The sequence below is a fragment of the Motacilla alba genome, chromosome 6 (genome assembly GCF_015832195.1).
Source record: "Motacilla alba alba isolate MOTALB_02 chromosome 6, Motacilla_alba_V1.0_pri, whole genome shotgun sequence".
NCBI classification, from domain to species: domain Eukaryota; kingdom Metazoa; phylum Chordata; class Aves; order Passeriformes; family Motacillidae; genus Motacilla; species Motacilla alba.
Genome location: NC_052021.1, coordinates 34,978,304 through 34,994,511, shown reverse-complemented (window position 1 = coordinate 34,994,511; position 16,208 = coordinate 34,978,304). Strand labels below are relative to the sequence as shown.

At 47.4% G+C, this 16,208-nt stretch overlaps 1 protein-coding gene and 1 long non-coding RNA gene across 2 annotated transcripts; both read right to left on the bottom strand.

Moving 5' to 3' along the window:
* Positions 1–928: 928 nt before the first annotated feature.
* GLRX3 (glutaredoxin 3) lies at positions 929–16,154 on the bottom strand. Its single transcript, XM_038141481.1, has 11 exons — positions 15,997–16,154; positions 13,821–13,929; positions 11,124–11,198; positions 8,751–8,967; positions 8,464–8,636; positions 8,305–8,366; positions 6,870–6,927; positions 6,204–6,256; positions 4,271–4,310; positions 4,070–4,162; positions 929–1,140 (listed from the first exon to the last, which is right to left on the bottom strand). Exons 1-11 carry the CDS (start codon positions 16,062–16,064, stop codon positions 1,090–1,092), a joined length of 999 nt encoding a protein of 332 aa, XP_037997409.1. The 5' UTR covers positions 16,065–16,154; the 3' UTR covers positions 929–1,089.
* LOC119702847 lies at positions 1,937–3,058 on the bottom strand. Its single transcript, XR_005257464.1, has 3 exons — positions 2,637–3,058; positions 2,391–2,461; positions 1,937–1,994 (listed from the first exon to the last, which is right to left on the bottom strand). It is a non-coding gene; the product is annotated as an uncharacterized LOC119702847 (long non-coding RNA).
* Positions 16,155–16,208: the final 54 nt, after the last annotated feature.

Below are 16,208 nucleotides of genomic sequence, written 5' to 3'. Positions count from 1 at the left end.
AACCACTGAAACCTCCCAAAAACCCCAAAACCCCACAGCCCTGAAAGATCCCAGAGCAGCACTTCCAAACCACTGAAACCTCCCAAAACCCCACAGCCCTAAAGGATTCCCTGAGCAAAACCACTGAAAGCTCCCAAAACCCCACAGCCCTAAAGCATCCCTGACCAAAACCACTGAAACCTCCCCAAAAAACCCCACAGCCCTGAAGGATCCCAGAGCAGCACTTCCAAACCACTGAAACCTCCCAAAACCCCACAACCCCACAGCCCTGAAAGATCCCAGAGCAGCACTTCCCAAACCACGGAAACGTCCCAAAACCCCACAGCCCTGAAAGATCCCTGAACAGCACCTCCCAAACCACTGAAACCTCACAAAAACCCCACAGCTCTGAAAGATCCCTGACCAAAAACACTGAAACCTCCCAAAAACCCCAAAACCCCACAGCCCTGAAAGATCCCTGAGCAAAACCACTGAAACCTCCCTAAAAACCCCACAGCCTTAAAGGATCCCAGAGCAGCATTTCCCAAACCACTGAAACCTCCCAAAAACCCCACAGCCCTGAAAGATCCCTGACCAAAAACATTGAAACCTCCCAAAAACCCCACAGCCCTGAAAGATCCCTGACCAAAACCACTGAAAGCTCCCCAAAACCCCACGTTCATGACTGAGCACCCCAAATGAGCCATCAGCGCACCCGCTTAACGAGCCTGCGGGGGACAGAGCTGCAGCTCATTAACAACTCCCTGAAGGCTCCCAAAGTGTTTTCCTTGTTCATCAGACAGGGAAACGATGAATGGGGGCAGCACAAGATGGTGCTCCATCAACATTCCCCTAATGAGAGCTGAGCCCAAAGGAACTGAGCTCCCATTTCACCTCCAATACTCCTGGGATGGACAGGGCTGCAAATAACGAAACCCAGCGGCAGGAATCCTGGAGCCCTGCATTTTAATTGACCTTTTGGGGTCCCCAGCGAAACCCCTTTTCACAGAGAGAATATTTCTGTTTATTTCCTGTCTGCTGCTCCTCAGGGCTGCAGTTTTCTGCTTCTCCAGGAGAACCTCTGGCTGTGCCAGGATTTCTCTTCCCCCGTCAGTTCTCCCCCTTCAGCACGGGCAGCAGCTCGCCGCTTTCCTTCAGCTCCTGAAAGAAGAAAGGATGTGTTGGGATGATCCCAGGATTCCAGCAGGGGATTCTCCTGGCAGCAGGGCGTGCTGTGTCCCTGTGCGTCCCTCCCGGGCAGCACTCTGGGCTTTATAAAGTATTTAAATTCTGCTTTGGGTGGGTTTAGTGAAAAAAAACAAAATGCTGAGGTGGAAAATCCCACCTTGGAAGTTCTGCTCGGTGTCCCCGAGCTCCCAGGTGGAATTCCGGAATTCCCAACAGGAACAGAACTTCCCAAGAAGTGCCACCCATGGGTGGGTTTGGTTTTGCCACCCATAAACCCCAAGAAGCAAATAAACCCCTGGGGACTCCGGGCAGGAGGTGCCTGGGGGCTGGAATTCCCGGGCAGGAGCACCAGGGAATCAATCGAGGTGGAACGAGGTGGAACGTTCCTCTCCTGCCACACCCGGAGCCAGCAGCTCTCCTTCCTTAACCCACACCTTGCTGCTTAAAAATGAAATTTAAACCACTGACAGCATGCACACCTTGCTGCTTAAAAACGAAACTGAACCCACTGACAGCATGCACACCTTGCTGCTTAAAAACGAAATTTAAACCACTGACAGCATGCACACCTTGCTGCACTGACAGCATGCACACCTTGCTGCATTAAAAATGAAATTTAAACCACTGACAGCATCCACACCTTGCTGCACTGACAGCATCCACACCTCGCTGTGTTAAAAACCAAACTGAACCCACTGACAGCATCCACACCTTGCTGCACTGACAGCATCCACACCTTGCTGCTTAAAAACGAAACTGAACCCACTGACAGCATGCACACCTTGCTGCATTAAAAATGAAATTTAAACCACTGACAGCATCCACACCTTGCTGCTTAAAAACCAAACTGAAACCACTGACAGCATGCACACCTCGCTGTGTTAAAAACCAAACTGAAACCACTGACAGCATGCACACCTCGCTGTGTTAAAAACCAAACTGAAACCACTGACAGCATGCACACCTCGCTGTGTTAAAAACCAAACTGAAACCACTGACAGCATGCACACCTCGCTGTGTTAAAAACCAAACTGAAACCACTGACAGCATGCACACCTCGCTGTGTTAAAAACCAAACTGAAACCACTGACAGCATGCATACCTTGCTGCGTTAAAAATGAAACTGAACCCACTGACAGCATGCACACCTTGCTGCACTGACAGCATGCACACCTTGCTGCACTGGCAGCATGCACACCTTGCTGCACTGGCAGCATGCACACCTTGCTGCATTAAAAATGAAATTTAAACCACTGACAGCATCCACACCTTGCTGCACTGACAGCATGCACACCTTGCTGCACTGGCAGCATGCACACCTTGCTGCACTGGCAGCATGCACACCTTGCTGCACTGACAGCATGCACACCTTGCTGCACTGGCAGCATGCACACCTTGCTGCACTGACAGCATGCACACCTTGCTGCACTGACAGCATGCACACCTTGCTGCACGGACAGCATGCACACCTCGCTGCGTTAAAAGCCAAACTGAAAGCACTGACAGCATCCACCCGCACACACAGGCCTGGACTCAAACAGCCCAAGGATGCACAGAGAAATGAAATGGAAATACAATAAACAAAAAGGATTTTGCAGCATCTCACAATGCCCAAGACTCCTGCTCCTGAGCACTGAAAAGACCCCCATGCTTCTTAATTATCCAGATTACTTTTTTTGATTTAATCCTCACGCTTGCTAAATAAATAAACAAAATTAATCTAGAAATTAAGTTAATCTATATAATATAAGCAAAATTAATCTATATCTATATTGAAGCAATCCCTACATTTGTTAAATAAATAAAATTAATTATATACTTTAGGTAAAATTCATCTATATAAATAGAATTAATCCATATAATTTAAGTAAAGTTCATCTACATAAATAAAATAAATATACAGGATTTATGTAAAAATAGTTTCTATAAATAAAATTATTATTTCTATATTTATAAAATATATAAATTTTATATGTATATAATTTTATATAATAATTTCAATAATAAATTTATGTAAGAATTGAAGCAATCCCTACACTTAAATAAATATAAATAAATAAATAAAAATATATATAAATAAATAAATTAAATAAATAATAATTTATATACTTTAAGCAAAATTAATATAGCTAATATAATAATATAGTATCTTTATATTATATATTATATAATATATATAAAAATAATATATAATATATAATATTATATATTATATATTATATATTATATATTATATATTATATATTATATAATATATCTATATTATATATAATAATATAATATCTACATAATTGAAGTGAAGTTAATAAATAAAATAAAGCAATGCATTTGAAGTAAAGTTATCTCTGTAAATAAAATTAATCCAAATACTTTAAGTAACATTCATCTATATAAATAAAATTAATCTAGGTAATTGAAGTAAAATTAATCTTTGTAAATAAAATTAATCTGTGTAATTGAGGCAATCCTCACACTTCTTAAATAAATCAAACAAATCTCTGGACTTTCAGGAGTCCCAGGATTTTTGGAATGAAATGGGATTTATTGGCTGAGCATCCCCAGGAGTCCCCAGCCTGAGGAACTGCCTCTGGACCATCCAGGAATGGGCTCAGGGGGATTTGGGAGCTCTGGGGCTGCTCCAACACCACCAAGGAAATTGCCTTTTTCCCCAGGAATGTTTTCTGGGAAAGAAAACCAACATCAGCAGCAAAATTAAAGATGAGAAAAGTGAAAAAAAAGGGGTAAAAATGGGCTTTTTCCAGTCATTCCTGGAGAATTAAAGCTCCTTTCCCTGGAAAAGCCTGCTGGGGTGGCTGCAGGGATTCTGTGGGGGACAGGCAGGAAAATTCCTATAAATAGAATTTTAAAAGCAACAAATAAAGGCAAGAAGTGGAGTTTTTACCTTGACAATGTCCAGCCCTCCCACCAGCTCCCCCTTGACGTAGAGCTGGGGGTACGTGGGCCAGTTGGAGAAGGATTTCAGCCCCTGGCGCACCTGGGGATCAGAAGGGAAGGATTGGGGAATGATCTGGGAATGACCTGGGAATCCTGGCCCCGGAAAGGCAGCAGGGGAGGCATCCCCAGGGAAGGCAGGTTCTGTTACCTCCTCGTCCTCCAGGATGTCAAAGGTCTCGTAATCCACGCTGGGCAGAGGGGAAAGATGGGATATTCACGTTACTCACACTGCAGCTGGGAAGGAATGCTCAAAAAGCAGCAGAAACACGGGTGAAGAAACTCAAAATTCTCACCAAACTCTCACAAAGCTGCAAAGAATTGCCCCCAAAAATTTCTAGAACGTCAAGGTTTTTTAAAAATCCATAAAATGCTGGGGAAACCCCTCAAAGTGCTCAGAATCTCCTCAAAAGTATTAAAAACCACTCAAAACTATCAAAAACTCCTCAAAAGTATCAAAACCCCCACAAAATTATTTTAAAAAACCCCTCAAAGTTCTCAAAAACTCCTCAATGTTCTCAAAAACCCCACAAAATTATCAAAAACTCCTGAAAGTTCTCAAAAGCCTCCTCAAAATTATCAAAAAACCCCTCAAAATTCTAAGGCCTCAAGATTTTGAACCATCCATAAAATGCTGGAAAAAACTCCTCAATGTTCTCAAAAACTCCTCAATGTTCTCAAAAACCCCTCAAAATTTAAAAAAAAACCTCCTGAAAGTTCTCAAAACCCCCTCAAAATTATCAAAAACTCCTCAAAATTATCAAAACCCCCTCAAAATTATTTTAAAAACCCCTCAAAGTTCTAAGGCCTCAAGATTTTGAAACATCCATAAAATGCTGGAAAAAACTCCTCAAAGTTCTCAAGAAATCCATAAAATTATAAAAAAACCTGCTCAATGTTCTCAAAAACCCCTCAGAATTATTAAAAAAAACCCTCAAAGTTCTCAAAAAAACCTCAAAATTATTTTAAAAAACCCTCAAAGTTCTAAGGCCTAAAGATTTTTTAAAAATCCAGAAAATGCAGGAAAAAAACTCCTCAATGTTCTCAAAAACCCCTCAGAATAAAAAAAACCCCTCAAAGTTATCAAAAAATCCTCAAAATTATCAAAAACCCCTCAAAATTATTTTAAAAAACTCCTCAAAGTTCTCAAAAACCCCCTCAAAAGTATCAATAACTCCTCAGAATTATTAAAAAATCCCTCAGAGTTCTAAGGCCTCAAGATTTTTTAAAAATCCATAAAATGCTGGCAAAAACCTCTTCAAAGTTCTCAAGAAATGCATGAAATTATCAAAAAACCTCCTCAATGTTGTCAAAAAACCCCTCAAAATTTAAAAATAAACCCCTCAAAGTTCTAAACCCACAACATTTTTTTAAAAACTCATAAAATGCTGGAAAAACCCTCAAAGTTCTCAGGAAATTTGTAAAATTATCAAAAAACTTTCTCTATGTTGTCAAAATCCCCTCAAAATTTAAAAAAAAAAAAACACCCTTAAAGTTCTAAAACCTCAAGACTTTAAAAAAAACTCTCAAAATACTCAAAAACCCCCTCAAAAGTCTCAGAAAAAACCCTCAGACATCTCAAAAAAAACCCCTCAGACAAGTCTCAAAACCTCAAGGTTTTTTAAAAACCCCAAACATTTTCATAACCCCTAAAAAGTCTCACAAAAAGTCCTCCAAATTCCCCAAAAAACCCTTCAAAATTCTCTCAGAGAAGCCCTAAAATCTTGAAAAAAATACACAAAATCTTCACAAAACCCTAAAAATTCTCACAAAAAAAGGCTCAAAAATTTTCAAAAACCCCTCAAAATTCTCAAAATTCTGCTAGAACCCCTCAAATTTCTGAAGATCCCCTCAAAATTCTCAAAAATACCTTACAGATCTTGAAAGAACCCTCAAAATTCTCAAAAAACTCCTCAGTGATCTTAAAAAACCTCATTAAAATTCTCAGAAGACCCTTGAAACCCTATTGAAAAATAAAAACCTGTATTTGGGGAGTAATTCCACTCATATTTTCTCACATATTTTCCATAAAATGCAGTTTTTACCCCAAAACTGCCCTCCCAAACTCAAACCCCATTCCTTACCCAGTGTTATTCATGATTTCTATGATTTGCTTGCTGAAGCCACATTTTGCCATCTACAATACAAAATACAGATATTAAATGTCCCTGCTTTTTGAAATCCATGGAATTCCAGCTGCACTGCAGCAATCCCCAATTTTTTGCTGGATGAGCCTCTCCTCAATCCCTTTTCCATCATTCATCTCCTGATTTTTATGGATTTCTGGAATAAATCTGATTTATATTGAGGCATCCCTGCCCGGGATTCACCATAATAAACACCAGCAGCAACTTGTTATATTTATTACCATTATAATTAATCTAATTATAATTAATTTAACTATAATTAAATTTATTATAATTGGAATTATAATGAATTAATAATTCATATCCACAGCAAACTCTTCACATGAGGACAATGTAGCAAATTTTAGATATCAATAGGTATTATAAACATCTATAAGATATCAGAGTATCTATTACAATATCTAAGCATTAGATATTTCTATTAACATCTATACTAACAGGAATATCTAATAGTTAGATAATATTCAGCAATAACAGAACCAGGCTGTTCTATGGTTTACAGAAGCACCAAATAAAAAGATAAATAACTTTTGCAGCAGCCCTGATTTGAGTTAAGGAAGAAGAAGGCAAAAATTCAGTATTTTCTGGAACTCCCCACGTTACCTGTTTGTTTCCCTTCATGAAGAGCATCACAGGAGCTTTGTTTATCAAGGATTTAAGCCTGGAAAAGACATCAAACACCTCGGTTATCACCCCAAACAAAAAGCAGAATTGGGGAGGAAAAATCCAAGTGATAAATCTCCAGGAACTGCACCCTGGGATGGGAGTGCCACTCCCAGCAGGAACCCATCTCCCATGGAGCAGCCTGGTGAAAAATGGCACTAAAACCTCCCCGAAGGTGCTGCTGCCCCTCACAAACACAGCTCATGGACAACTTTAACCTAAAAACAAAATTAAGGGAACTTTCAAAGCCTTTGGGAAGCAGAGGATGCTTCCCATTCCCTTCTTTCCCTCAGAAGTTTGTGCCCAGCAAGAAAATTCTGTGTAGATGGAGTTACCGCTTGTGCGATTTGCAAACTGCCACCAAGAACTGGCCAGAGGTGTTTCATTTCCAAACAAACTCCTCACAAAGCACAGGGAGGGGCTGAAAGGCTTTAAAAATGAGTTTTTAAAGGGCTCCAACAAAAAGGTTTTAGAGAGGAGCCCATCTCACCTTGATCTCCAACTGAATCCCTGCTAAAAGCACTGACTGGGGTCTGTGGCCCCAGTGAAACCATTTCAAAGCAAAGCAAGCCAAGGCTTGGGGCAAGCCTGCAAGGAATGAATGAATCCCTAGAACTCAGAGTGCTGGGGCTGTTGTTTATCAGCACTTCTACAGGGGATTTATTCAATTATTTCACTGCACTGAGCAGGGGGAAGAACCAGGCAGGGATTCCCTCCAGTAACACCAGAGCTGGGAAGTCTGTGGCAAATAAAGCTGGAAAAGGCTTAAAAAGATGATTTTCCCAGTTATTTTTAAAGAAAAAAATTGTTAAAGAGAGACGAGAAGGAATCAATATCTATATATCCACCTAGAGATACAGATATATAAATATGTAAGTATATATATAGAGATATATAAATATGAAAGTAGATATCTACAGAAATATAAATGGAAATACAGAAATACAGATATATTTATAAATATATATATATAGATGTAAGTATAGAAATTTATAAATATAGAAACACATATTTATAAATATATATACATATAGATAGATAAATAAATATATATATAGAAATAGATATAGATATAGATATAGAAATATATATAGAAATAGATTATATAGATATAGATATAGATATAGAAATAGATCTAGAAATAGATCTAGAAATATGTAAACAGATACATTCTTGCAACAGGCAGGAATTAAACCACAAATATAAGTAAAGATTCTTGGACTTAAATGTACAAACCCCAAAAGACACTGAAAAACTGCAAGAATTCTGCCAGTAAATAAATTCTTGAGGCACTTCTGGTAAATCAGGAATTCACAGAGGGTTTCCCCTGAATGAACATAGGAAAAAACCTCAACATTTGTTATAATTCCCCCACCTGTCCTCCAGCTTCTGGCCCTTTGGGCAGATCGTGTCCAGCTCTCCCGATGCCTCGAGCTCCTGAGGAAATTGGGGAAAAAAAGCAAAAATGAGGTGGGAAAAGCGAGACAAGGACATTTCTGGCAAGCCAAAGAGGAGAGAGATTGAATGGTGTCACCTTGACGATGTCCAGCCCCCCGATGAGCTCGCCCTTGACGTAGAGCTGGGGGTAGGTTGGCCAGTTGGAGAAGGCTTTGAGCCCCTGGCGCACCTCCTCGTCGGAGAAGATGTCAAAGCTGCTGAAGGCCACGCCGTGCTTCTGCAGGATCTCCACCATCTGCCTGCTGAAGCCTGCGTGGGATTCCCGGGGATCTCAGCCCGGCGGGGCTCGCCCCGGCCGATCGGAGCCGGGCTCGGCCCGGCCCGGCCCGGGGGACGGGGAGGGAGCCGGGAGGGCTCACTCACCGCAGCGGGGCTCCCTGGGAGAGCCCTTCATGAACAGCATGCAGGGCGCCGCGTTGATGAGCCCCCTGAGGCGGGCGTGCAGCTGCTCCTGGGCAGGGGCAGCGCCGCCGGGGCCGGCCGTGCCCGCCGTGCCAGCCGTGCCCGCCGCGTGCCGCTGCACCTTCTGCGTCAGCTCCGGAGCGTGCGCGCCGTCCAGCCGGTCCACCTTCTGCGAGTTCTGCAGGGGGACACAGCACACAGGGCAGGGGGACACACACACACAGCACACAGGGCAGGGGGACACAGCACACACGGCCCTCAGGGCAGGGGGACACACACACACAGCACACAGGGCAGGGGGACACAGCACACACGGCCCTCAGGGCAGGGGGACACACACACACAGCACACAGGGCAGGGGGACACACACACACGGCCCTCAGGGCAGGGGGACACACACACACAGCACACAGGGCAGGGGGACACACACACACGGCCCTCAGGGCAGGGGGACACACACACACACGGCCCTCAGGGCAGGGGGACACACACACACATGGCCCTCAGGGCAGGGGGACACGCGGCACACATGGCCTTCAGGGCAGGGGGACATAGCACACACGGCCCTCAGGGCAGGGGGACACACACACATGGCCCTCAGGGCAGGGGGACACACACACACACATGGCCCTCAGGGCAGGGGGACACGCGGCACACATGGCCTTCAGGGCAGGGGGACACGCGGCCCTCAGGGCAGGGGGACACACACACACATGGCCCTCAGGGCAGGGGGACACACACACACACGGCCCTCAGGGCAGGGGGACACGCGGCACACATGGCCCTCGGGGCAGGGGGACACAGCACACATGGTCCTCAGGGCAGGGGGACACACGGCACACAGGGCAGGGGGACACGTGGCCTTCAGGGCAGGGGGACACACAGCACGCAGGGCAGGGGACACACAGCACGCAGGGCAGGCTGGGCTCAAGCACAGCACACACAGCCTTTAGTCCAGCCTGGGTTAAACACAGCACACACAGCCTTTAGTCCAGGCTGGGCTAAGCACAGCACACACAGCCTTTAGTCCAGCCTGGGTTAAACACAGCACACACAGCCTTTAGGCCAGGCTGGGTTAAACACAGCACACACAGCCTTTAGGCCAGCCTGGGTTAAACACAGCACACACAGCCTTTAGTCCAGGCTGGGCTAAGCACAGCACACACAGCCTTTAGGCCAGGCTGGGCTAAGCACAGCACACACAGCCTTTAGGCCAGGCTGGGCTAAGCACAGCACACACAGCCTTTAGGCCAGGCTGGGCTAAACACAGCACACACAGCCTTTAGGCCAGGCTGGGCTAAGCACAGCACACACAGCCTTTAGGCCAGGCTGGGCTAAGCACAGCACACACAGCCTTTAATCCAGGCTGGGCTCAAAGCCCAGCACACACAGCCCAGCTAAGCCTGGCTTTCCAGAGAGGGGCTGCACTGCCAGGCTCGTGCCTTGCTGGCACTAAGGATGCCTGAGGGATTTCAGCCTGTTTTGCAGACCCCACGCTGCACTAGTGCCTAACTCTGAACTCCATACAAACTGTGGTTAACTGTCCTCTCATTTTGGTCAGGCTAAACAATCCCTCCAGGCCCGAAACTCAAGGACACCCTACAGCCTCAGCTCCTGAAAAGTATAAACAGAAGTGAACTGGGGAGGAGCAAACTGGGGGTAAATAACTTCATCACCTGAAGCTGAACTGCAGGATTAACCCCTGACATGTACATAAACCAAACTGGTATCTGCCTGAAAAACCCATGACCATGGCCCATCCTGGGTGCAGCTTCTGGGAGGCTCTGACTGCCAAGGGGCACCTGTTGAAGGCTTTATTAAATACCCACTTTATCCTCTGAACCTTCTCTAGCCTCTGCTCGGGGCAGCCACCCCAAGGCATCAGTAACAGCACCAAGTTTGCCTCTAGAAATACTTATTTAAGAAAATAGTATCCATTTTACCCTCACAGGCAAATAGCACCCAAACAGAATTGCTATTTCTGTTATTACCATATTTACTTGGGTCTTTTCCCCAGCTGCAACACAAAGAAATGTTGCTGCAAATTCCTTGACCCAAGTACAACAGGCGAAATAGAAACTATGTATGAATCCCGAAGCACTTAAGGAAGCCCTGAACTATTCCATAAAAAGTGCAAAAACCATGTCTATTTCCATTTTTAGGTTCCACTGGATAGAATTCAATCAGTCACAGAGGTGTGTCCTCACTGAGAAAGCTCCTATGGTTCTGGTAGAGCATTACAAAAGTCTGAGTATTAAGAGTCCACATGGATTCTATTTTCTCTTAAATCCACTTTTCTTAAATTCATTTCCTCTTAAATCCATTTCCTCTTACCTTAAAGAACAAGAACGTTGGAACAGAACTAATTCCATATTTTTCAGACACTTCAGGCACAGCCTCAGCTTCCAGCTAAAAACCAAACCAAAAAAAAAACAAAAAAAAACCTGGATTATTTTCATAATCTTCTTTAAAGTTTCACTGCGAGTGTCAATCCTGGAATGTTCTCCCTGGCATTTTATACATTTAAGCAGGATCTGCTGCTGAAGTCTGGGAGACATTTGCATTTAAATGAGACTCTCTGGGCTGCCGTGGCACTGAACCTCCACGGTGTCAGAACAGGTTCAGAGGTTTTTATTTTGTTGCACATTTCAAAAGATGCCCGGAGGCTGTGAATACAATTTTTGGTGCACTCCTGACCCAGTAAATTCTCAATGCTGTGCAGCTCCTGCGATATTGGAATCCATAAATCACTGCCCCCGGTGATGTCACCATCACAGAGGTGCTTTTGTGCCCCTCTGGGGGGCTCTGCATCACCCCTGACATCTGCAGCCCCCTGCAAATTAGGAGGGGAAAAGGAGCTGCTCCTTCAGCTGGTGCTGCTAAACTTCATTTTTAACTTGATTTTTACTTGATTTTTAACCCCTGCACGGCTGCTGAGCGCCCAGCCTGGGATTACTGCTCCCACTTCCATCACGGAGGGATCTGCTATGGAATCTTCACTGGCTCAGAGTTGGAGCTGCTCCAGCTACACAGGCTCCTAATGAACCCACTAATTAGACAGGCAAAGCAGAGCATCAAAAGTGAGCCCCAGCCTCCTCCTGCACGTCACCACTCCAACAGAATCAACTGAGAAACGACAGCTAGGAAATGAAAGCTTACATCCAGCTGGAACTGAACTGAAAGCTTATTCAAAATTGAAAGAGAATAGGTAATTCCAATTATTGCTTCTTTTTCCAGGGGCAAATGATGACTTCCACCTCTAACACTCATTTTCTTTCCCAGCAAAATTTCCTGTTTCAATATTTATGCTCCACATCACACAGGACAGATTTCATTTCATATTTCAGGAACTTGCTCTCATTGGCACAGCTTCCCAAAACGCTGTCTGTGAGTGTTTTGGGATGTGAACACACTCATTCCAACCAAACATCCAAGGAGGTAACAGGGGCTTGCCAATTCAAAGGCAGGCTGGATATTCTGGAACACAAAAACCCCACCAAGAACTGCCAAAATCAAATATATTCCTCTGGAGGAGCTCCTCCCTCCAAAATGTATCAGTAAAATTCACCCAAGAGCTTTCATCAGCTTATTTTCTCTAAGCAAGAACACCAGTAATATTACAGTTACTGGGAGGAGGGAAGCTGGGGGAAGGATGTGCCACTACCTTGGTGTCACAGCCCTGGATGACTTTGGAACCTCGTTATTAAAATACAAACTACAGCTGAATAATAAAGGTCATAAATAAATGATACAGGAATAGTAAAAAGGCAACTGAGAGATTCCAGACTTTGTTGGGCTGAGTAAAAGCTACCAAACTCCAGGTAAATGTAAGCATCTTGAATTTGCAGTGCGTTGAAGATTAGTCTTTTGAAGCTCTAAGTCATAAAATACCATTACAATAATTCTACAAATACCAGCTGAGAGGAATCGTTAAAGAAAACCATACACACATCCTAAAGGCTGTAAAAATCCCATTAAAACACTCACACACAGCTGGCTGCCCCACTGCTCCCTGCCCTCAGCATCCCACAAGTGCCTCATTAACCAGAGAGATCTGGTTTCAAACCAACAGCACGTGGATGAAGGGAATTCCTTCCTCCTTCCCCTGGACCCCAGTGGGATGTGCAGAGGGTCTCACAAAGCAGAGTGACAGCCTTGCAGGGGCTGAATTCACCTTCCTGAAGGGTCATTCCAGTGCCACAGGAACCCCCTGGGAATCCTGAGATCCCTTAACCAGGAACATCCCCAAGGCTGGACACCCTGGGACAGGGGGAGGTGTCCCTGCCATGGCAGGGGTGGCACTGGATGGGCTTTGAGCTCCCTTCCCACCCAAATCATTCCAGGATTCCCTGTCTGACTATCCCTGACAGCAGCACCTCTGGGATAGCACTGGATGGACTCTGAGCTCCCTTCCCACCCAAATCATTCCAGGATTCCCTGTCTGACTATCCCTGACAGCAGCACCTCTGGGATAGCACTGGATGGACTCTGAGCTCCCTTCCCACCCAAATCATTCCAGGATTCCCTGTCTGACTATCCCTGACAGCAGCACCTCTGGGATAGCACTGGATGGACTCTGAGCTCCCTTCCCACCCAAATCATTCCAGGATTCCCTGTCTGAGCCATCCCTGATAACAGCAGCACCTCTGGGATGACACTGCATGGGCTCTGAGCTCCCTTCCCACCCAAGGCATTCCAGGATTCCCAGTCTGAGCCATCCCTGCCAGCAGCACCTCTGGGATAACACAGGATGGGCTCTGAGCTCCCTTCCCACCCAAGGCATTCCAGGATTCCCAGTCTGAGCCATCCCTGATAACAGCAGCACCTCTGGGATGACACTGCATGGGCTCTGAGCTCCCTTCCCACCCAAGGCATTCCAGGATTCCCAGTCTGAGCCATCCCTGCCAGCAGCACCTCCGGGATCCCAGATGTGAGAGGGGCATTTGAAACGTGAAGCCACGGAGGCCCCCCCAGGAGGCCCCTGCCCCTGTTTTGGAGCATTTCCCTTCCCCGGGCTGCCCCTGGCCTCACCTGCACGAAGGTGACCTGGCTGTGCTCGCGGGCCAGCGCCGCCATCACCTCGTTCATCTGCGCGCACTGCGGAGCCCACGGCGCCCAGAAGTGCACCACCACCAGGGACCTGGGGAGAAACAGCACTGCTGGGGACAGCTGCCAGAAACACCAGGATCCTGGAGCCCCTGAGCCTGGGAAACGCCCCCAGGATCGCCCTCCAGGGGGGCCCGACAGCCACCCTGTCCCCAGAGCCCGGAGTGCCACCCCCAGGAATGGGGACTCCATAAAAACCCACAAACCCCACCACGTGCCTGTGAGGCCTTGAGAGGCTGGGCAGAGGCACAGAGTAAAGCAGGGATTTATTCAAGGATCTCCTCCATGGATCCACCTTGGGCAGCACAAGAGCCCAGCCAGGGCTGCCCCCAAGATGAAACAAAATGGTCCCAAAATGAACCCAAGATGGACCAAAATGGTCCCAAAATGAACCCAAGATGAACCCAAATGGTCCCAAAATGAACCCAAGATGGACCAAAATGGCCCCAAAATGAACCCAAGATGAACCCAAATGGTCCCAAAATGAACCCAAGAGGAACCCAAATGGTCCCAAAATGAACCCAAGATGAACCCAAATGGTCCCAAAATGAACCCAAGAGGAACCCAAATGGTCCCAAAATGAACCCAAGAGGAACCCAAATGGTCCCAAAATGCACGAGCGCTCCCGGGGTCTCTCCCTTGGCTCAGTTCTGCTCCATTTGCACCTTGCAGTTCATTGTCCCATCCCAGCTTTAGCCCAGGCACTCCCACCCTGCTTGTTTTCCTCTCTCCAGCCCACGCTGTTTGTGCTCCTGGGCTGAGCTTTGGCTCATTTGTCCTTGGTCCCAGCTGGAGCAGGAATTGTTTTGTGTCCCTGCTCTGTGCAGAGCTCAGCATCCCCTGCTGTGAGCCCAGCCCCACACACTGAAGCAGCTCAGAATGGGAAACATGGAAAAGCCAGACCTGAGGCATCACTGAGATAAAAAACCCTTTAAAGCACAGCCAGGAGCTTTCCTTTCCCAGGGAACGTTCGGAGCCCAGGAGCAGCGCTGAGGCCGTGCGGAACAAAACCTGTCACGCTGCAGTGTTATCCTCCTGCCTTCAGTCATTCCAGGCACGTTTGGGATCGGCTCCACACAGCATTTAAAGGTGTGAGCGGGAATCCCATCGCACTGGGTACCGGCCCCACGGGCCCCAGCACCTGCCGTGACAGCAGTGACAAGCCAGGGGAACTTCAACAGAGGTCAAAGCCACCAGAGAACGGCAACAGGGAGTGAAAGACACAACGTGATGGGAATTCACTCAGAAAACAGGAATCAGGACACCCATCCCACTGCAGTGCCACTGCTGTCCCCACTGCAGTGCCACTGCTGTCCCCACTGCAGTGCCACTGCTGTCCCCACTGCAGTGCCACTGCTGTCCCCACTGCAGTGCCACTGCTGTCCCATTGAAGTGCCACTGCTGTCCCCACTGCAGTGCCACTGCTGTCCCCACTGCAGTGCCACTGCTGTCCCCACTGCAAAGTCACTGCTGTCCCCACTGCAAAGTCACTGCTGTCCCCACTGCAGTGCCACCGCTGTCCCCACTGCAGTGCCACCGCTGTCCCCATTGATGTGCCACTGCTGTCCCCATTGATGTGCCACTGCTGTCCCCATTGATGTGCCACTGCTGTTCCCACTGGTTTGTCTCCATTTGGGGCTTTTTATCTTCCCCGCGCAGGTTTTACCGGGCACTGCGGCAGCACCGGCCCCTCCCGAGCTGTGCCCTGCGGGGACCGGGAGGGGACAGCGGCATGGCACCGAGGGACGGGACCCAAAGAGGGGACACCGGGATGGAGAACCCAGGATGGCAAGGAGGCACGGGACACCGGGATGGCACCCAAAGAGGGGACAGCGGGATGGCACCGAGGGACAGGACAGCGGGATGGCAGCGAGGACCCAAAGAGGGGACACCGGGATGGGGAAGCCAGGATGGCACCAAGGAACGGGAGCCGGTTTTGGCACCCCCGGAGGTGACACCGGCATGGCACCAACGGATAGCACCGAGGGACGTGAGGCGGAGACGGCCGCCATGGCGGAGCCGGAGGGATGGCGCGGCGGGACGGGAGCCCCGGTAAGGGACCCAGGAACGGGACCGGCGCCTCCCCGCGGTGTCCCCTCACCTGTCCGGGCGCTGCAGCAGCTTCTGGAACTGCTCCACGGAGCCCGCGGCCGCCACCGCGCCCGCCATGGCCGGGCCGAGCCAGGGACACGTGGGGGCGCGCGCCGGTCACGTGGCGGCAACCGAGGGTCACGTGCGTCCGCCCTGGTCACGCGCTTCCGCCCGCGTCACGTGGCCCGTCCGCGTCACGTGTCCTCCCCTCACGACTCTTTC